The sequence below is a fragment of the Daphnia pulicaria genome, chromosome 10 (genome assembly GCF_021234035.1).
Source record: "Daphnia pulicaria isolate SC F1-1A chromosome 10, SC_F0-13Bv2, whole genome shotgun sequence".
Classification (NCBI taxonomy): Eukaryota; Metazoa; Arthropoda; class Branchiopoda; order Diplostraca; family Daphniidae; genus Daphnia; species Daphnia pulicaria.
Genome location: NC_060922.1, coordinates 4,773,320 through 4,794,567, shown reverse-complemented (window position 1 = coordinate 4,794,567; position 21,248 = coordinate 4,773,320). Strand labels below are relative to the sequence as shown.

At 42.5% G+C, this 21,248-nt stretch overlaps 4 protein-coding genes across 19 annotated transcripts in view; 3 read left to right on the top strand and 1 right to left on the bottom strand.

Moving 5' to 3' along the window:
* Window positions 1-5,663, top strand: part of LOC124314592 (irregular chiasm C-roughest protein-like) — a 71,013-nt gene extending 65,350 nt beyond the window's left edge. For all 4 annotated transcript variants that reach the window (XM_046779791.1, XM_046779792.1, XM_046779793.1 and 1 more), the window contains 8 exons: window positions 1,277-1,512; window positions 1,578-2,043; window positions 2,953-3,204; window positions 3,283-3,417; window positions 3,505-3,663; window positions 3,730-3,846; window positions 3,912-4,214; window positions 4,311-5,663. In XM_046779791.1, the coding sequence (XP_046635747.1) occupies window positions 1,277-1,512; window positions 1,578-2,043; window positions 2,953-3,204; window positions 3,283-3,417; window positions 3,505-3,663; window positions 3,730-3,846; window positions 3,912-4,214; window positions 4,311-4,615 (1,973 nt within the window). In that variant the 3' untranslated portion in view covers window positions 4,616-5,663. The remainder of the gene's footprint in view (window positions 1-1,276; window positions 1,513-1,577; window positions 2,044-2,952; window positions 3,205-3,282; window positions 3,418-3,504; window positions 3,664-3,729; window positions 3,847-3,911; window positions 4,215-4,310) is intronic.
* On the bottom strand, window positions 5,591-7,420 carry LOC124314593 (mitochondrial genome maintenance exonuclease 1-like). 3 transcript variants are annotated; one of them, XR_006911282.1, is made up of 6 exons: window positions 6,587-7,418; window positions 6,274-6,490; window positions 6,113-6,206; window positions 5,999-6,037; window positions 5,692-5,935; window positions 5,591-5,627 (listed from the first exon to the last, which is right to left on the bottom strand). XR_006911282.1 is itself a non-coding variant. In XM_046779797.1 (5 exons), the coding sequence occupies exons 1-5, from the start codon at window positions 7,335-7,337 to the stop codon at window positions 5,780-5,782; spliced, it is 1,254 nt and encodes a 417-aa protein (XP_046635753.1). In that variant the 5' UTR covers window positions 7,338-7,420; the 3' UTR covers window positions 5,591-5,779. The 3 variants fall into 3 exon arrangements, 2 of the variants coding, with proteins under 2 accessions (XP_046635753.1, XP_046635752.1); XM_046779797.1 differs by having other exon boundaries at window positions 5,591-5,932; window positions 6,587-7,420; XM_046779796.1 differs by having other exon boundaries at window positions 5,591-5,935.
* Window positions 7,421-10,450: 3,030 nt separating this feature from the next.
* On the top strand, window positions 10,451-14,492 carry LOC124313880. The gene is made up of 2 exons (XM_046778714.1): window positions 10,451-10,932; window positions 11,303-14,492. Exon 2 carries the CDS (start codon window positions 11,311-11,313, stop codon window positions 14,248-14,250), a length of 2,940 nt encoding a protein of 979 aa, XP_046634670.1. The 5' UTR covers window positions 10,451-10,932; window positions 11,303-11,310; the 3' UTR covers window positions 14,251-14,492.
* A 929-nt stretch (window positions 14,493-15,421) lies between these two features.
* The window catches only part of LOC124313870 (rho guanine nucleotide exchange factor 11-like), a 41,896-nt gene continuing 36,069 nt past the window's right edge, over window positions 15,422-21,248 (top strand). For 9 of the 11 annotated variants that reach the window (XM_046778707.1, XM_046778706.1, XM_046778705.1 and 6 more), the window contains exons 1-5: window positions 15,423-16,129; window positions 18,222-18,469; window positions 18,729-18,778; window positions 18,908-18,965; window positions 20,588-20,835. In XM_046778707.1, the coding sequence (XP_046634663.1) occupies window positions 16,098-16,129; window positions 18,222-18,469; window positions 18,729-18,778; window positions 18,908-18,965; window positions 20,588-20,835 (636 nt within the window). In that variant the 5' untranslated portion in view covers window positions 15,423-16,097. Of the gene's footprint in view, window positions 16,130-18,221; window positions 18,470-18,728; window positions 18,779-18,907; window positions 18,966-20,587; window positions 20,836-21,248 lie in introns of all 11 variants that reach the window. The other 2 variants (XM_046778704.1, XM_046778702.1) reach the window with 1 other exon arrangement.

Genomic DNA, 21,248 nt, shown 5'->3' with positions numbered 1-21,248 from the left:
CATAAGTTCAAAAATAAAAAAAGGACTGATTAAAAGTTTTCTTTCTTTTTGGGCTGGGCTTTGATGTCTCTTCTCAAAAGAATCTCCTGTCGGCCAATGCGCATCTGTCACCAGAGCCCGCCGAAACGAAAAAACGTGCAAACAAACTAACAAATGTATGATGTATCGCTCTTGTAAAGCTCCAGTCAAAAGTCCTATTTTTCGGTTTCGAACCCAGTGACGCAACAATCAACCAAAAGAGAAAGTGAAGAAAAACATGGATGTGCGTCACCGTCACATATTTGGGGGGGGGGGGGGGACAGATGAAACAAGTTGGTCGTCTGTCAATAGAGAGATTGATTATATCTCCTTATCCTCCCCTTGCCAGATCCTTTCTTATTTTTAAATCAACAGCTCGTGAAATGGAAACATTCCCGGTCCAGGACGTCACGTCTCCATTACTAGATAATTTTGGGGGTATGATTGGAGTGTCACAGGGAACAGATGAATTCGATCGGGGATCCTTTTCATCGATTAATCGATCAGTTGTTTGAAATGGCTTGCAATATTTCTGTACACCGACGTCAGTGATGCATTTCATTTTTGAAACGATTTTCCCGCGGGATATAGCCGTGTGCTCAATTTTTTTTCTTCTTTTTACTGTTTGTGTGTATGTCTGCCACATGTTTTCTTTCTCACTGCCGGAATCCCACCCCCTCGAAAAAGAACATCCATCGTCGCTCGTTTCTTTTGTGATTCTAAAAAGGGAAAAAGGACAAAAAGAAAAAAAAGAGACTTTTCTGCCCGTCGGTATAGAATTCGACACCCAATGCGAGAGCAGCACAACTTTTTTTTTCCTGCCTTTCTGAACAACTACACTAGTACTCGATACATGGCAACCATTTTTTTCCCTCTCTGCTTGTTCTTCTTTGTACTCTTCTATCTATGATGTTATTAGGTTTCGAAGGATGACACTTTCTGAGGAGACAAGCGTTCCTTCCTTCCTATTTTATATATGATAGCGTTCCCGAGTTTCCCAGGCGAGGATTGGGGGGTTACACATAAAGTTGGAAATCGGCAAGCGAATGAACTCGGGCGCGCAACTTTTTCCTACTCTTGATTTCCTTTTTTCTTTCGCTTGTGTTATTTCTTTGGGCCTTTAGCTACGGATATGATTGCCCAATGATTTACTAGTTTTCCGTTCCAGGATCTCATCTTTTCATCATGTTGATCCCCACCCCACTCGGCGCAAACTAATTGAAAGTTATATTTTTCTCTTTTTTATTGGAAAACATAGGCACTTTCTCACTGCAAATTCGCCCGGTGACGTTGGAAGATGATGGCCGTTTCCAATGCCAAGTGAGTCCCGGACCTGAGCCGGCCTCGATGGCCATTCGATCGCGTTACGCCACTCTAGCCGTCACTATCCCTCCAGAGCCTCCTCAGATCGTGCAGGGTTCGCACTTGATCACGACGGAGGATCGAGAGGTGGAGTTGGAATGCCAATCTCGTTCCGGGAAACCAGCGGCAGAGGTACGCAGCTCTCATAAATTTTTGATCAAAAACTCAAGATAACATCCCAACTGTTCGTGCTTTAGATTATCTGGTTAGACGGCGATGGCAACTTGATAACCAATAACGTGGAAGTCTTCAAGGAGGTGCTGGCTGACGGCAAACGAACCAACGTCAAATCTGTGCTGAAACTCTCACCCAAGATGCACTATCACAACAAGAACATCACCTGTCAAGCCCAAAATGCGGCCGAAAGGTCACCGAGAAGCGTATCGCTCCTGATGGAGGTCAAATATGCGCCTAAAGTGACGGTCACGGTGGAGCAGGGACGAATTGCCGAGCTGGAATCGGTCCGTTTGTCGTGCCACGCTGATGCCAACCCGCCCAACGTTGTCTACAAGTGGTACATTAACGACGAAATCGCCTATGGTGATTACACGACCGAACTGACCATCGCCAGCGCCAGCCGCAAACTCAATGGCGCCATCGTCAAATGTGAAGTCACCAATGCCGTCGGCAAAGGCGAAGATAATCAGACGCTTAGCGTTCACTGTAAGTTTTTCTGTATAGACGAGTCCGTTGTTTTTAGATTAAGACAATCCCAGCGCAATCAGCAAAACACTAGAGAGCTTATGGGGTGAGAGATAGTGGCGGCTATTGTATTCTTGCAATTGTAATGGGCCATATGAGTCAAGATTCCGTCTTCGACTCTTTATATTCAGATGTAAACCTTGAGACCTTAAGACCTTTTGAGATATTGACTAGTAGAAGGAGGGCGGGGCTTCTTTTTTCGATCAATCCGTCAACGGATCCCACCACGTTTTAGTGCGATGTGATGATTCCAGTATTACACCCACCGACCGTGAGATCGGCTAGATAGTACACACATGTAGATCTACATAAGTTGTATAGCCATCGCTACTTTTTTATTTCTTCGCAGAATAACGGGATGGTAAAATTCGACGTTAGTAACCAAGTGACGAAAAAAAAGGGCTTTTTTCCCGTCTTGTTTGAAAAAAAAAAAATCCATCCGTGAGTTTATATGTATATACAAGAAGCGTGACGTACATGAGATTCTTCGCTATAGCACTGTCATGTCATCTGGACTTTCGATGCATACTGCTGTACCCCCTTTGGCCGGCCTCACTCTATACTTGACAGTCTTCCCTGCTCTCTGATGCGCCTCTTTCATATTCGAGCATGTCTCACACTCCTCTAACATATAGACTGCAAAAAAATAGGGGAAAAAATCTGGAGCACGCACAGTTGTGAGCAATTCATGTTTCTTCTGCCCCCCCCAACTATCGATCTAATATATGACCGAACCAAATAGCTAGGTGGAGACCTCTTTCATTATTCGCTCATACTATATTTGATTGACGGTCTGTCAAGGGGAAATAAAATTTCAATCTCCAACTTAATGTTTTTTTTTTCTTTCTTTTTTGTTTGGCCAATTTGCAGACAGTCCCGAAATCCGCAGTCGACCCAGCAATGTGGAGGCGGATATCGGCAGTAATGTGACCCTTCGTTGTGACGTGAATGGCAACCCGGAGCCTGAAATCAGCTGGACTTACGAAGGCTCGAGGCGTGTCCTAAGTACTGGGCCGGCCTATACTTTCTGGATGAATCACGATATGGCCGGGAAATATACGTGCACGGCACGTGTGCCTGGTTTTGCTGAAGTGTCGGCGGATGCTCACGTTTTCTTGAAAGGTGACATTGCAATCGCTATCACATCGTCATGACGACCGTATTAATAATAAAAAGAATTTCTCTTGTCTTCGTCTCTAGGTCCTCCAACTGTACGGAGTAAACGGATCCAATTTGGCCATGAAGGGGACACGGTGCGGATCGAGTGTGTAGCATTCGCTGTCCCTCGACCGTCTAAAATAACATGGACTCACCGAGGATACGAAATCGATGCCGGTAAGTAGCAGCAGCAGCACTCAAAACGCCAAGCAGTATCAAGAAATTAAGTATTTGATTGATGTTTCTGTTTTGTTGGGCGAACAGGTGATCCTTACGTTACGTTCGATAACGATCCACTTCCCGACGGAGTACGCAGCACATTAATCATCCGAGAAGCAAACGACAAGTACTTTGGCTCTTACAACTGTTCAGTAGCCAATGATTACGGCATGGATGCAGCGGAAATTATTCTCCGAAAAGAAAGTAAGATCAATGGCAAACAAGTTCATCGATTCGTCGGATTTCTAACGAATTTTTGTTAATCATTAGGCGGGAATTTGCAATTACTGTTCATCTCTGCCGGAGTGGTTGGCGGTATCGTCGTCTTGATTGCATGCGTGATGATCATCGTTGTGTGTCAAAGAAGATCCAATAAGAAAGTTGAAGGTACAATATTCTACAATCATTGTTGTATAAAGAACCATATTGACTGGTTTCTTTTTATCTTTCAGAGGGAGACAAAGGTGACAGAACGTCTAAACAGTCGGATCAAACGTCCAACAACGATTCCGACTTGAAGGTTGACATCAGAACGGCGTCGTCGTTGAGTAATCCGCCGGAATCAGAGCAGTGGGATGACAGCAGTGAGAGGATTACACCTCGGGCTGTCATCAGCAACGGAGATGCAATGTACCGATATGCTCCTGGAGACTATACTGACGCCCAGTGCTTCCCACCTCCTAAAGCCGAAGGTCACAACAACAACGGATACGTGCCTTATGTCGATTATGGAAGAGACTACAATCCTGCATTTGGTAAATATATAGAACGATAGAGAACGCTTTAAGAGGATGGCCAAACTTTTGGATTTTATATAACGCCCCGTTTGTTTTCTTTTTGTTTTCGTGCAGCCGGCGTATCGAATAGTCAAGCCTCGTTGTACGCCACCAACCCACACACAGTTATACCAATGACAGGCATCGATCCGCGCTTTTCGGCCGCTTACGGCAATCCCTACTTAAGAAGTTCGACGACGTCGCTCCCGCCGCCACACTTAAACGGTGGTCTAGCGACATACGGTTCGGTCAGAAGCGGTCCAGCGCCTCAAGTTGCGCCTGCACGGACGCCACCTCCATCGGCTGTCTCTCCTCATTCTCAGTATATCGTGTCAAACAAAGCCCAGCTCAAACCGGGTACTTTGGCAACCCACGTCTAACAAAGGAATTTACCCCATCATATTGTATACAAATCTATTATTTTTTTTGCCTCTTGTTTTTCAAAACCGTTTTCCATCCTAATCCTTATAAATATCCAAGCTAACCAGTTCATTTGTCATTTGAAATCCCTTTTGTTCTGTTTGATTTTGGTACTTTATTTTTTTTGCTGATGAACCTTGTTGTGTGCCGTCGCCAGTCAATGCCTCTAGTTTCCTCTTCGACGACTTCCAACTACCTTGATGAGATCCAGATGGCAGAGGCTACTCAAACCAGAAATTTTATGAATATCATGTACTGTGTCGTGCGTGTCAGCGCACGGCGTCTCTTCCCTTTTCTCGCTGGAGAAAAAGGTTTACAATGCGGGTCAAGGTGTCTAAATGCGGAATGCCGAGAAGAAAAAGAGAAGACAATCGCAACTTTTAGGCCGGTGGTCTTGTAACTTCAGTCAAAATAGTTGTTGTCTGTGAGCTATAAAGAGAGAAACTTGGAAATTATTTTTCATCCGAATTTGAGATTGAAGTCGTGACTTGGGAGAATTAAGGCTCCTCGTGGTAGGTTCCGCAACGCGCTTGACACACACACAACCACACAACTTCCTTGCCACCAATGTAAATATTAAAAAGAGGAACTTCGGTCTCTTTATCAAACGTGTTTCCGATTCTCGACTCCGAGGTTGTACAAAAATCCTCATCCAATTGTACTGTAAATATTTTCCATTGAATTCAAGATTATGCTGCCTGTTCATTTCGTCATGCCAAGTGTGCACTGTCCTCACCGTTTATGACTATTTAATCAGCCCAAGATGCCAAAGTTCCTGTGTTAAATCGATAATCGATCAATCACAAACGGGCAATGATTTAATATTCTTCATAAAATACCGTAAGAAATTTATAGCCACGGCGAGCAATTTTTGTAACATGTTCTGCTGAATTTTTCTAGCTCGGATCAGCGGAAGAAAAGTATAAAAAATGTGACACGATTTTTCTTGTATACAGATTGGCCGATTTCGTACTTGAGGATTGAATACACAATATGTTGACTTTGAAATTCCTGCCTTATCAATACATTCAATTACCTTTTTCAAGATCAAGTTTGTGATTTGATAAAATAGCTGGTGGATGATTTGCCTTACAGCCCATTCATTCTTCTTCACCAGCATACATTCACTGTTTTTCGGCAGATTTCTTGAGCTCATTAAATGCTTCCAAGCGTTTGAGCCATTCGTTCCAATAGTGTTCGCACAGTTTTTTATCTAAAGTTAGAACATCGGCAGGTCGACCAGTTGGATAAGCGACCACTAACAAGGCGTTTTCCACCTGCTAGAATGGAAATATTTGTAATGTGGACATAGATTAAATCTCCAAAACTGATATTTTTATTACCCTTAGTGGATATCTTTCATCAGCATTTATTGCACCAATCTAAATTGAAAAGAAAAATATGTATCTATTAATGAAAATTAATGGAAATGAAATTTTATGAACAGACGAACTCACGTAGGCAGCTATTTGAATGGGATCGTCGTATGCATCCTGTAAAGTTGACTTAGTTCTTTGAGATGTTTTCCACTCAACAACCACTAAATTATCCCTGAAAAAATTATTTAATAGTTATACCAAATACCCCAAAAATCTTGTTCTATGACTAAATTATTTACTTGTACTTGCAAACGCAATCCACAAATCCTTTATATTTTAATTGTTTATGTACAACGTAGCTTTCTAGCACCGCGACGTCTTCTAGAGATCCCAAAATCGATTTCATACTTAGCCAATGACCAGAAATGCGTGGCACAACTTGAACTGAATTGTACTCCACCCCTCGTAGGTAAGTCTCAATACTGAGATGCAGTTCTTTTCCAGTCAGTTTAGATTCTAAAAGTTATTAAAATGTGTTAAGGCATAAATCATATCAACTGTCAATGCACAAAATGACATTTTATTTTGAAAAAATAACAATATACTACTGACCTCTCATGAATTCCTTAAGTCCTTCCTCTCCAACTTCTGCTATTTTCCTTTTCCGCCACATAGCCAACATCATTTCACTTTTATCTGACATGGTCTTACTCAAAACCTGTGTCACGCTAGGTACATCAACTTTAGCACTTGCAATTGATAAGATTTCTTTTGAACTTGGGAGAGTACATTCTTTTTTAAGAACCATGGGAAAAGGGAGAATAATCTCATCTTTTTTGAAAAATGGCGTACTAGGTTCAATATTTTCTGAAAATGTGATTTCATTGTTAACCTTTTTTTCAGCCAAAGGTTTTCGTTTTGGTGGTACTTTGTTTGAGGTTTCTTTTGAATCTTTGATGGACGAAGAATGTTCAGTACCTTCAGAGGAAATTGTGTTGTCAGTTGGCATCAAATGTTTCTTCGAGTAAGGAGCCTTGGTGATTTTGAATTGCTCTTTTGGTAAATTCCACAAGTTTATTGGTAATAGTTCTTCTGACTTGATTGTATTATCAACTTTAATGGGATCAGGAGTATTAATTTCTTTTTTTTTCCTTGTTTTCTTTTCTTTGATGATCGGTCCAAATAGTGCCAAATCAGTCTTTTGCCGTTCAATTTGTTGCTGTCTTCTTTTGGTTTTTTCATCTACATCAGTCGGTTCTTTCCATGACGCTGTTGAGGTGAAAATCGATTTTTTCCCACGTAGAATTTTCAACCAAACATTATCAGACCGTAAAATAATGCTTGTCATTTTCACACCATACATTTTTAAATAAAGAAAAGAAGTCTGTGTGTTTACAAAATAATTCTCACCTCAAAACCAATCTACTGCGCTATTGCCAAACAGTAGTAAACCTAATCACATGAAATTGTTGTAAAGACCAGTTGCTTGCTTTTCAGAGCTCGCTTAGCCGCCTTGCCCGCCTACCAACTTACCACACGGTACCAGTCCTACACGCTACACCTAATCAGAGTAATATAGAATAATTCTATTACTCAGACCAAATCCACCACCACCTCAAAGTTATAAAAAAATGTTTTATAGTTGTGTACGGCTTTGCGTTGAACAACGTAGACAGTTGTGATGATGGTTTCGTCCAAACGAACTGTATCCATGCAATGTTTCACTTCTACATCAATCTACAACTCATCTAACATCTGGATTTTATATTATTCGAATGCAGGTTCCAGAGGTTCCTCGACGTACACAATCCAGCAACCATCATTTGCGTCGTCGTAACACTTTTCCTCTGCAACAACTTCTCCGACATGGTCAAGCTTTTGTCCAGTTGTTGCAGATCCCTTTTTTACTATCAGTGCCGTAACAGGTGCTGTAGTGGTTTAGAAGAAGACTTTATAAGGTAAATTCAGTTTAGATTCAATGTTATCAGATTATTGTCATTTAAAAACACCTAGTTTTATTTCGTGATTGGAATTTTCCGCACACCGTTACTCAGTAGACATCACTCATCAAATATTTTTCCACACAATTTTAAAACGACAGTGGTTATATGGATGCAAGTCCTGAGTCCTGACAACCATAACCTGGCTTTGTCGATGCTTATTTTTAACAGTTTATGTTTGTAAATATTTTTTAAAGTTATGCCAACCAACTCATTCAGTTCAATTTAAAGGCTGACCAGCCTTCAAATAGTTCGGGACATTTTATCATGCGCGTCACTTAACTTTGACGCTATTGAAAATTTGAAATCCAACAAGATTTTTCAAAATATTTCTATGAAGTTTAAAGAAATGTAACGAAATTGCTTCATCAGAAAGCTTTGCGCATCGCTTAATCCGGCTCTACGTAATTTAAATGTGATGCGCTTTGCATAATAATAAGCAGCCGAGTTTTAACTCTAAACTGAGAACAAACAGACCCAAATAACTTGCGCTGGCTCAATCGCAATTATTTGACAATTTTCATCTACATTTTTAGTACTTAGTGTTGACGCTCCTATCCATGAGAGGAATGACGAAAGATAATCGGTTATGTAAAATTTTCTGCCCTTTTTTAAATGCTAACTATGCGTCCGATTATTTCATAGACTTGTTAAAAAAAAGTTTGAACGCGGTTTATTTTTGGGAAAAAAGAACAGGTCACGTCATAATTACTATTGTGAAACTTGATCAAGTTATAATGCTTTTTTCGTGACACGCAGCCAAGTAAACAATGCGTTATAAAAAAAAGTTTTATTTTATGGATTAAAATTCAACCCCTTTTTAGTGTGTTTCCTCATTCTGCAATGAGTTTCCACTCTAAATCATTTGTACTTTTTTATGTGGATGTAAGCAAATTTCTTTAGTGCACTTACTAACGAAGAGAGTCATTGTCACGCCCAAGCAAATAACAGTCCGGTTAGGTTAGATTTTATAGTGGGTCAATGACGTCCGTTTTCCCGTTGGACTTTTTTATCAACCCTGGCAGTATTGCAACATCAGCCGTGTAAATTTTTCCGGTTGTAATTGGCCACTTTAATTGGCTCTCTTGAAGAAGGGCCAAACATTTAAAAAATGTAACAAAAGAACGTGTGCGGTACTGAGAACGTTTTCAAGTCTATTTCTTTTTTGGTAGTATAAATTTCACAACAAAAACTAGGTCAGAAAGTAGTAGTAGTAGTAAATTAAATTGAGCGGTGAATCGTGTGAAGATTTTTAATGGTGTTACCTACACCAAAATTACTGATGCTGAGATTTACTGAATGATAAATAGGTCGAAGTCGTACTAGATACACAGCCTCAGGAATCACAGCAGATGTTGATTTCTTGCTCACTTACTCAATGGAACATTGTACCTTGATGATGAATAATAGAGGCGCCAGAAATCAGCCCCTCAATTACATGCCTTCTAGCCAAACATGAAGGTATGATGTGCGCAAAAAAAAAAACAGGCTTAACAAACGATATTTAGGGCTGTGTATAGGTTTAGCATTCGTGCGTCCAAGCTAACGGTAATATGCAGACGACCTAGCCGCGCGGGAGGGATTCGCCTTAACAGCCCTTTGTCTAGTCCACTGACACAGTTTCAGATAGTTTTGGCTGCTGCTGGTTGCAGTTCTTTACCGTCTTTCTTTGAGATAAAACTTGTCGATGAATGGCGACGATTGAAGAAAATTAAATCAAATGAAGGAATCCCGTTTAGAGAATGGCCCATAAAGAAAGGTTGACAGTGTGTAGGATGGATGTAATCAGTAACCGTTTTGGCGGATTTAGGCTAGCCTGATTTCCGACGTCCAGTTCTTAATGGTACCCGCATGGTTTTTTTTGAATTTTCATATGCATAGAGACGTCAAACGAAATGTTGATCGATTGTTGTGTTGATACATTGTTGTACTGTACTGGCATTATTATGTACATTTTCCCATCGCACGTGGATGGGACTCATAAAATCCAGTTTTGCTGGGAAAACATGCCGATAATTAAGCGAGAGACGTTGTGTGCGTGTGTGTGGCCCATATTGTCCCGTTTCCTCTGTTTGGTTGTCAGTCAAAGGTTCTGTTCTTTTTCCAAGTTATGAGAAGCAAGTCACCTGCGGCGCAAAAGGCACATTACATTCACTCTAGGGCTTGACACCCGTGCGAAACAAGAGCTCGTCGTTGTTGTATATAACAAAAGAAGCGTCGCCGTTTGGTTGCCGTGTGTTTCCCGCAGTAGACTGTATGGAACGTACGTTAAACATAGCCCATTAAACTCCAGAGGTCTCACAAAGGCCCACTAACCTGCAGTCCTAGAATATAAGACTGCATGCTCGGCTTGCGGTTATTCCCGCCAATGAAAGAAGCAACAGCAGGCAGCGAGAGAGAGAGACACCTACTTTTTTCCCCCTTTATTTTTCTACCTCACGCTGTTGTTATTGTTGTTGTGCATTTTTTTTTTCCTTTTTACCTTGCTTTTCTTTCCCGAACGAAAAAGGAGGAGTCTTCCTCAAATTTTCTTCAGTCTTCTTCCTGACGTGCTGCTCTGCGGAACCATCAAATAGTTGGGGAGAACGATCGTAAAAAGTTGCTGTCTTGCGGCAATCACTTATTTCAGCCTCAATTTAAAATCGTTTATTTCCCTTTGACATCAAGAAGTTCTTGGTCGTAGATAGACAAAGGTCCCGTCGGTTTGTTACACTAAGCCAACCGAGCGTGAAATGTTCCAGTCTACCGCAGCCTGGACGCGGTCAAATTGAGTGCCGCCCAGAAGAGAACCCCCAAAAAACTGTGATTGTGCTTCCCCTCCTGTGATGATGGATATTCAAAGTTGAACGGTCCGAAACAGCTAAATCAAATCTATAATAATAATTAAGGGAACCACTACACTGTGAGTGAATAAAGCAGAACATTGCGAAACAATTTTACGGATTCAACTCACTGCAGGTAAATACGAAACGAAGTTTTTTTTCTCTCTTATTTTCGCTAATAAAAGAAAAAAAAATTCCCACTGCAATAAAAATACTTTTCCAAATATCCAAAACGAACAGTCACCATTAGCGAATGACTGTTGGAAGTTGTCGTCAACGGTTATTTTCCGTGTGTGGCTTTGCACTGCACGCCGTTATAATAGTTCAGACTCTAAGAAAAAAGAAAGAAATGGGAAAAACTTGACATTCATGATCGCGTGTATTTTAGTTGCTTATTGCAATAATCCTCCTCTACATCATTATGCATGAGGTCGTGCTCGATGAAGGCTTACTAGGTACATTAATATTTTTTGAGGATTTTTTTTTTTTTATGTTGCCATTTTTAGGTCGCGTAATGGCTTCAGCTATTACGATGCAAATCTTGTGCTGGATTTCTATCGCACTCATCAGTCACGGAAGCAGTTTGAATGTGGACCGCCTTTCCAACAGATGGGCGCGCAGTGATGACGGCTCAGACGGTTGGCAGGCCTCCAATGGGCCGTACAACCCGGGGCCATACCCAATATCTCGACCGGTAGTCACAGAAGTGGTTCCAACGGCCTTAACGGCCTCCACGGCTTCCACGTTCCGCAAGGTAGACGAAGGACTACCCTTTCTTACAGCTGCCTCGGCCGAAGGCTTCTACGAAGTTCTGGTGGGAAAGAAGAGCCCGATATCCGAAACGATGGGAGTCGGCGGTGGCAATTCCCCAACTGGGTCACCGGATGTGATTATAGGCCGGGTCATGTCGTCGACGACCGGGATCGAATCGACCACAACCGCATCAGCGGCCATAGGTTATTCCCATCCGCCTCAACCCATCGTTCCTGTACCAGCAACTGTCACCCAAGACGAGAAAAAGAAAGCGGACGAAGAGGTAAAAGCGGAAGAGCGGAGTAAAATCAGGGACGCACTCGAAATGGAAAGTCGTTCAACTTCAGACGATTCTTTGATTAAAAAGAACGATTATTCTCTGCCGCCGGGTAGTTTTTATTTGCCAGCCGTGTCGAGGAAAGATCATCAATACTACTCTGATTCGGAGAAATCCATCTACATTCCTCTGCGGCGCAAAGACCCATTGATTCAAGCTTTCCCGGTTACCACGCGTGTCGTTCTAGTGAACAAGAACCAGCCGGTAACACCTGTTGTTTTTAGTCCGCCACCGGCCATTTATCACAGCAAGGAAGGTGACGAGGAAGAAGACCAAGAAGTCGAGGAAACAGAAGAACAGGAGACGCGATTTTCGACCGAAGAGGAGGAAGAAAACGACGAAGAAGATAACGAGGAAGATCCAAATATTTCTCATCGTCCTCAAAGACCTACCATTCAACCAACAACTCCTGTCCAATCCCACTCGAGCGCTTTGGACCTAGTGATGACCCTGTATCCCAATTTACCGAAACTGATCCCACCTTCATATTTCAACTCGCAAACCATCAAGAACTTTCTCAAACTGAACAGCAGACCAGCAGCAGTTGGTGGAGGGGAAATCGCTGGTTCGACGAGTGTCATTCACGAAAGCAAAGTGGTAACCCCTCCGCAAGGTTATCTACCTCAGTTGTTGCCAAAGCCGATCCCAAAACCCGCAATCGTCAAGGGGAATGCCCTTCTGACCCAGTTTAAATCTCCCAACAAAGTGAACTTTGGCACTGCTGTCGCCGCCTCTGCCTATCCATCGGAACCGACTCGTCATCAGCCAACCAAACCGACCACAGGGCCGACCAAGACGACAATTCGGTTCGTGCCTTTCACTTCCGAAGACATCAGCCCGTTGAACTTTCTACTCGCGCCCGTCTCGTCCGCCACGGAAAGAGTCACGGCCACAGAGCAACCGGATACCCGTTCCAACTACGTCGCAGGGATCATACCAACAAATAACGGTGACGTGATAGCCGATTCCAACGTTCACATCACGCAGAGAGATCCCCTAAAGATCGTCCCAGCGCCGAAACTCGACTTTTTGTGGAATCAATTCCGACCATTACCAGCGGAAATTTCACATCAACCGTCTGCGGCTAGTGACTTGACACAACAGCCCAGCGTTGTAACCAATATTAATCAACATCACAAACAACAGCAACCACAAAATGGGCAGGATCATCAACAACAAGACGAGAGAACAAGCGCGTCAGTTCTCCATCAGAACTATTTTGTTCCACCAGAAACCGCCGAGGTGGTGGTCCGATCTAAAATGGCTACATCCGGAAGTGAATCAGGAAACGACGTGAGGACACAACCGACAGGAGATTCTGCCGATATCATCACAGGCTATTTCGACGGACAACCCATTTTGCCAACAACAATTTCACCAACAACAATTTCGCCAGCAGAAGAAAAAGAACAACAAACAACAACGACGACGACAACAACAACAACAAGGGGAACAACTGTTCCTCCCATTCCAGTGGAAGAAATTGCGACGACGACCGCAACAGTACCGAGCCGAACTGATGAGATGGTCAGGCCGACAATCCCATCGATTCCCGAACTCCACGGCAATTTTCAACCAAGTTTTGGAAAGTTTCCTTATAGTAGCCCGTCACCACAAGATCATTCCCATCAACCAGAACTCGCATCCGATGTACCGCTAGTGTCACCGTCACCAGTCATACGCGTCGTCTCTACGGATCACGACGATCGTAACATCTTTTCTGTGCCTCACGGCTTACCCAATCTTGCGGATGACCAGCACGTAGCCGGCTCTCAGATTCACGAAACGTCCGTTTACGAAGAAAACATTCCCCGCGTTCGCCCGATCAAACCGCAATCGGCCGCCCAAGAAGTTGAAGTCAAGGCGTCGGCCCCGTACTACAAAATGGGGAAAATGTCTCCCAAAGGCGCGATGTACACGGTCACGCAAGGCCATTCCAAGGTGAAGTTTTTCGGTTACAACGCTCTACACAACGGAGAATTGAAACCGATTGATAGCAAATATCTGGCCAGCCTTCTCCAGAAACACGAACAGCAACAGCTCGAACACGACTGGAAATTCAGCCCTTATCTGCCCATCAGGTCAACTGGTGGCGGAGGCCATTCGGCTTTCAAAAGCGTTCCCAAGAAATCTATCCCGATTGCAAACGGAAAGAAACCGACAATCAGGCCGGTATTTTTCGCAAAGAGACCAGGTAGCTCTAATCCAGACATTTCATCATCAAAGAGCAGCCAAGGTCCACCGAGCAATGCACCCTGGCATCCCAGTATTGTCGTCAGTGAACCTTTTGAATATCACGCCCACCTACAGAAAATGGCCGAAGATCAAGGCCGTCTTCCAATAAGCCAATCGCCCCCGACATAATCGAAAGCATTATTATATATATATATTACCGCGTGACGTGTGAAAATTTGCATCCTATTTGGCTCTATTTATTTCATTTAACATCTGTTCATAATTTTTACCAAAATGACATCTCCTACAAGAACGTATCAGCAGCTTACAGAAAAAAACAAAACAATCTTCCTCTAATGTGATCCGTGTTGTGTACTCGTGTGACTCTACAAAATTGATATATGAATAAAGTATCTAACAAAAGTTAAAAAGTATTAAAAAATTTTGTAAATTATTGAGTGCGAATCCATTAAAGCAGATGCAGTGGGGATAAAAATAATTATTCATTTTTTTGACACACTGAACAGATTGTAGGGCAAACTCAAACAGTACTTTTTTATTTTTCGAGGGAGTCAACATCTGCCTCTGTATGCCGATTTTTGTCAGATTTTTGGTAAAATCCATTAGCTTACTTTTTTTTTTCTTTTTACCGCGTCAGCTCCAGCTGTTGGATAACCTCCTCTTTGCCCAGTTCCCGTTATGTGTTTGGTTATCCTATATTTATACAGTTGAGTTATATATGCATTGTGGCTGACTTTTTCATCTGACAAACATATACCGACTTCCCGGATCTCCATGATTTTTTTACGATTTTTTAAAAAACCACCAGTAATGATGTTCTAGATTTCTTTTTATTTTTAAGGAGCGTGTCTTATTTCCATGGGACCCGCTCTATTTTTTTGTGTGGAATCTGTGACAAATCTCAGATATTCTTTTTAGAGGAAAAAACCACAAAATGTTAATCACATTATCTCACACAAATTTGTTTGTGCCAGATTTCTATTCCAAGTTTTTTTATCCTTATCGCATTTAGATAATTTAGCAGAAATTAACAATTTTTAATGCTGTTAGCTATAATAATATCGCTGGAATTGCGATATAAAGAAATTATAAATAACGTGTGAAAATGTCTGGAGGTCATAAGTTAAAAACAAGTGTTGAGAAAGGTAAACACTAGCTTGTATACAAATAACAAATCCTTTTGTTTATATCAATTATGGATATAATTGGAAGTGTCAAACTTTTTTTTCTTTTCAAATCTCTCGTGGGAAGCTCGGCGAGTCGCACGCGCTTCAGCAACTAGCGCCACACTGTGGATGAATTTCGAACTCGTTGTAAGTTTCTGTATCGTGCCACAGGGATGAAGTTGTCCAATTTTTTTTCGCATTACAACTAGTAGCCCGTGAATCGTCAAAACGGATTGTGCTTGATTCTCTTTAGCATATCAAGTGACTTTATACCAACGATTGAGAAAAGTTTTGAAAGAAATAGCTTTTTTCCCAGCCCTGCTTTGCCTTTTCTGGTGGCCTAAGTGTTGTTTTGAGTTTTTTTGTTGACAAGTGTTGGCGGCCATATTGCTGGCTTCCCACTCTTCAGTAGACGCCCAGAGCATATACAACACAGCAGCGGGGGCGGTGTGCCAACCACTCATACACCAAGAAAAAAAAGAAGCCGAAGAAAGATCAAGAACAGTTTTGCTTCATTGATTGGATCCACAAGTTGAATGCAACAACGAATCTCTCAGGATTAGTTTCGTTTTTTGGCCTTAACTTTGTTCATCAACTTCTTGTTTGTGCCTCAACAGCTTGTGTTGTTTTTTTCTATCCTGCTTCCCCAGACAGCCTCCAGTTTGACATTTTGCACATTGGCTAACAGTTTAGATCTCGCGTTGTGATTTGTCATTGCTTTTTGGCCGTGTCCCAGACTTTTTGTCTGTTGAGGAATCTGTTTCCACTGTGTTACACTTGTCAATGTGTCATTACATGCTATGGGTGCAGCCATAGTGCCTAGTGGATGAGTGATATCTCGATGAAAGTATGGATAACACGCTGACCAGTTTGGAAGAGAGGTGAGATATATTAATTTCTGTTCATGATTGCTTTCATAATTTCCAGTTAAGATTCATTCGTGAGGTGAGAAGATTGTGGTTGTAAACAGGAAATAACCGATAGGCTGGAAAAGCCATCAGGAGAAACTAAACTCTGCGACTCATGTCAGGCATTGGATCCACACCCAGCTTTTACACCCACACACATTTTGTTGATGGGGGCCAAGAGAAAATGAGCCACGATGGTTAGGTTTTGTTTGGCTTCAAGGGATTCAAGGCATTTTTGATCAGCCTCCTGTTGTGGCAATTGTCTCTTGGAGGGCTGGGCCCTTTCTGATACGATGACGTGATCCCAATTCCCGTTTCTCTCATTCTCTCTTCTTCGTCGCTACCAGCGTGCCGACCGACTCCACTCGAAACTAACCGTACATTTTTCTCGAGAAGTAACAAAAGAAGGAGGGGGAGGGAAATCAAGAAAAGTAAAAAAGGAAAGGGTAGAGGTCCAGCCCATGTTTTAAACAAGGCTTGGAACGTGACGGAGCGTTCGTGAGCCAAGTTAAAACCAGTCGTCGAGAGTGAATTTCCATTAGAATCGCCTGCACTATAAGCGAGTACGTCCGTCGTCATTTAATTCGAAAAGGGAGTGGAGGAGAGATTTAAAACGCAGAGAACCTGAACTAATGTCCGCTTGAAATTTTCCTTTTTTCTCCCTCTCTCTCTCTACTGCTCGCTGCTGGTGGTTGGGAGGACTGTAGCCGTTTTTAGGGGTTGAGCAAGTTCCGCATGTGTTGCGTGTGATGATGGATTTTCCTCTTGTTTTCTCTTAACGCAACGTACGTACACACAAAGAAAAGCTCTTTCTGGCCGGATAATTCCGGTGAAAATCGACCGCTACTCTCATCCAATCTACCACGCCCGTCACACACACATCTTTTCAATTCTCATCGTGTTTACGAGTGGAATATACTTGAGTTGCTTGAGAATATTCCCGACGACAGGACCTGTTTTTACATTAGTGCATTTTGTGTATACAGTATACAGAGACCACTGCCAGTAGTGTGCTGGCCGTTTTGTGTATGCCAAGTCTTCCCCTCCAACCGCTCCTCTCGTCGTTGGTGTATACTGTTCCCAATGGGGAAAGAAGGCAAGAGGATGCTTTATTTTGTTTAAAAGAAAAAGAAAAAAAAATCTTAAAAGGCCTCCGTGTCCGGTCCAAAAACACTGGGAAAAATGGGGCCCTGGTTAAACAAGAAAGAGAGAGAGAGAGAGCGAAGAGGGGGGCCACCCTCTCAGGTTTCCCCTTCGAGGAGCTCCAAGGTCTTCTGACATGGCCCAGGAAACAAATGGCGTATTTTCTCTCTTTCTTTCTTTGTAGACGCGTTGGTTATAAGGAAATGTAAGAAAAAAGGTGGGAGGAGAATTGAAAATGCCACCTGCAATGCACACCACTACGTACCACCACCCTCTGAAGGACCACACAATGAACCAGTGGCTTGTCCCAATCCTTTTTGAAAAGAATTATTTGTCGATGACTTTTTGGGGCGAGAACAATCAAGAAAATGGGATTTTTGGACTTTGAATCGAAAGAACTTGAGACTTTTTGACCCCCCCCACTTCTCGATGCGAGATTGTTTCTGGGTGATGATAGTGCGCGGTAATATGATCGACGTTTTGTGTGTCCGGGATAACAAACAACGCACAAGTCCTGTATCCAACTGTTGGGAGGCAAAACAAAATGTTAAAAAGAAATCTTGATGCAAAATCATGCGCCTGTGCGAGCTTCTTTTTTTCAATTTGTAAATTTATTTATTCAATGCAGCTTGTTGTATATGTGAGTAGTACATCCGGAAACTCCCGGGTAACTGAAAACGATTTTTTAAGAGGGCCTTTGATGATGATGTCATTGCTGTTATAAGAGTTTGTTTTCATTTTTCAAAGTGGATTGCATTTTGGTTGAAAATGAAAAAGGAAATGCTGAAAAATTCCTCCTTTTATCGTACACATATCTGTGACGCAACAACTGCGAGACTACTACATCAACAGTTTATTTATAGAGGCTATCTTTATTTTTTAACGTTGGTTTTTAATGTCTTCTTTTCTCTCCCTCTTATAGGTTGAACGAGCCGAACTGGTCCGGATTCCAAGGAGGTGCGCCACAGCTGCAGTGGATCCCTGCTCCGTCGCAATACGGCACGTCGTCAATCAACGGCGGCCTGATTGGCGGCAGTAGTAACAACAGTAGTAATAACGCCAGCCATTCCAATCCGCCGTCGCGGGTGGTGGTTATCAACCGAGACGATAGAGGGTTCGGTTTCGTCGTGGCCGGTGACAATCCCGTCTTCGTTCAAACCGTTCGTGAAGGTAGCGCAAATATTTATTTTGATCATTCCCTCCGTGCTCCTGCAGGTGTTTCTCGGCGACGATGCTATCAATGACATATTTTATCTCTGTCTCTCCGTCTTTTTTTCTCTGTCTGTCTGTCTATCCCTTCTAATGTTTCTACATTTATTTATTTAGCATTTTCGCATGATAATAGGTAGAATTCGATTATGTCTTTTTTGTTTTGTCATTTTTTTTTCTGTTTTCTTTGGTTTCTTTACCCCTTTTTTTATGTTCATAGGCGGAGCCGCTGAGCGAGCCGGCATTTTTAAGGATGATATTATTATCAAGGTATTCAGTTAGACTCGGTTTGATTTCTTTTGTTGTAAAAGGACATTTATTTTTTGTTTTTTTCTTCGTTTCTTCTTCTGAAAATAATAATTTTTCCCATTGTCTTGTGTGTGTTTTGTGGTTGAATAGGTTAACGGATCGTGGGTGACCCAGTCGAACCACGCCGAGGTCGTCGATTTGATTAGAGGTACGTTGTTGTGTTTTTCTCTTTGGCACACCTCTTTCTACCTTCTTACCTTTTTCAGACGGGACGGGAGGTAGAAAGGGCGGAACTTGAACGTGGAATTTTCCCTTTCAGGTTTTTTTTTGAATTTTAAATAAAATAACTTTGTAAGGTATTTCAAAAAGTCTCTCTGGAAAAAAATAACAATGCTGGTCCGCTTGTTGATGGATCTCTTTCTCCTCGAGAGGAGGCTCCTAAAAGATAACAACCGACTTCGGTCGCCAGGTCCTTTTACCCTCTTCAACCTTGCCAATAATTAGGCAGGCAAAAGCTATCCCCCCACACACAGATAGCGGGGGGATACTTAGGGAGAAATTGAAATTCCAATGAATCTATTCACAGTTACTAGTCACATAAGAAAATGATCCGTTAAAAGAAAATAGGGGAACGTTCGGTCAAGTCCCCGTTTGAACATTTTTATCTATTTACTTGTTGGCCGACTCTTATTTTGTTATCGAGAAGAAGAAGTTTTGGTGTACGGCGCCCAGCCACCGCCAGCTGTTTTAAGGGGAGGAGGAGAGACTAGAGAGAGAGAAAGAGAGTGCACGCTTAAGCCCCCGATGGTTGAGGGTATTGCTCCGGCGGCCTTACTTCCCGCAGCTGCCCATGGTAAGCATCGCCATTCATCTCTCTGGATGGGAGGAAGGGGGTGGGAGTAAAAAGGACGCGCCTTGCTGCTTCTGATGCTGTCAATGACGTCGTCTGGTGTAGAAGTCGGCGACGGCGGCTAGAAATAGAGATGTAGAACTATCGACCCACTTGAGTTTTTTGGGATTTTTCTTTTGCTCGCCACATTTGAAGGAGTGAATGAAAAACATTCCATCTCTTGCTTATATAATGATTTTTGAAATGCCTGTCACGTTCCCCTGATGCCTCCAATGAGGATCTCATCCATCTTCATCAGGTCTTAGAATGTAATCTAATGGCTCCGGTGCCGGACAATTCCTGCATTTTCTGGTTCTCTTTGAAATTATGTATTTATTCTAGAGAGAGATAGGATCTCTCCTCCCTCCTGCTTTGGCATACATAATCAATCTGTGAACGGGTTGGTTAGTTTAAGGGTTTTTTTTAAGAATGAGGGGGATCCCACACTTCTTTTAGTGGTCACAAAAACTTGGTCCCTCTTTTTTTCTTTTGCCTGACTTTTTCCGTGAAATTCCGAATCAGATTGGTATCGATAAACAACAATGAGAGTCTCGTTTTAGATAACGACTGTTTAATATCATTTGACCAGTTTAACCTGCCTGGAGTCATTAATTCTTGCGAAGTGAAAATGTCGAATCGATGTTGGTCGAATATGTCGAAATGATTGGCCATCGTCCAAAACATCCACGAGCCTGCGCCACACACCATTTGAGGGCGCACAATATACAACATGTTGCAAGCACGCGTTGTGTTGTTACCTTATTCCGTTGTTTCTTTCTTTTTTTTTTCTTCTATCCACTGACTTACTATTGCTCGTTGGTTAACTGTACATTGCCAACCGATTCTCAGCGCTGCTGCCATCTTGGTTGTTATTGCCTCCAACGATCTAACCAGATATTGCATGTGTGTTTGTTTCTTTTGTTATGATTTCGTGAATTCAGCGGGTGGATCGAGTGTTGCTCTCACTGTGATATCGCCCGTCTACGGATCAAGCAACGGGTCCGGCGTCCCGACTCACTACAACTCGCCGTACGCTATGCCTTCACTTTATCCGTCGTCAAGTCCGTCGGGTTCGCAGGCACCTCCGCCTCCGCCACCACCTCCCATCATGACGACAACTCCGACGTCAAGAGGATTGCATCATCAGCCTTCGATGCGAGGCGGAATCACTAGTCCACAGCCTGTCGGGGTATTTACACACATTGCAATAACCTTTGATTTGAGTCTTTTGTTTGTTTCCTTCCTCTCCGCTTCTTGTTCTTTGTTTTCTTTTAGATGAGTGCACATTCCTCTTGTAGTTTAAGAAGTAGTTCAGTTTTGTTGACGTTTTCTTAGCGACGATAGCGACGCGTAGCGATTGGCCGCAAAACTGATTCCTTTTTCGACCGACTCGCAGGAATGCGGAACGATTTTTGCTATTTTCTTTTTTATATTAATTTTTTCTTGGACTTGCTTTCGATATGCCAGAGGTACTCGGCGGGTTATGATTGGGCGTAAGTGAAAACACGTATCGCTACCTTGACGTAGCACGAGTTTTAGCACCCGAAAAAAGTGACATAAAAGTCCTTGGTCCACGGCCAAACTCGAGTGCAAACCCAGAGC

What these genes read in the sequence shown, in the direction of transcription:
- LOC124313880 (XM_046778714.1), top strand. Translation starts at nt 11,311, where the DNA reads ATGGCTTCAGCTATTACGATGCAAATCTTGTGCTGGATTTCTATCGCA.
- LOC124314593 (XM_046779796.1), bottom strand. Translation starts at nt 7,337, where the DNA reads ATGTATGGTGTGAAAATGACAAGCATTATTTTACGGTCTGATAATGTT. An exon ending in CCATTCAAATAGCTGCCTAC is followed by an intron (nt 6,038 to 6,112) that starts GTGAGTTCGTCT and finishes TTTTCAATTTAG; the next exon opens with ATTGGTGCAATAAATGCTGA. An exon ending in ATGAAAGATATCCACTAAGG is followed by an intron (nt 5,936 to 5,998) that starts GTAATAAAAATA and finishes TTTCCATTCTAG; the next exon opens with CAGGTGGAAAACGCCTTGTT.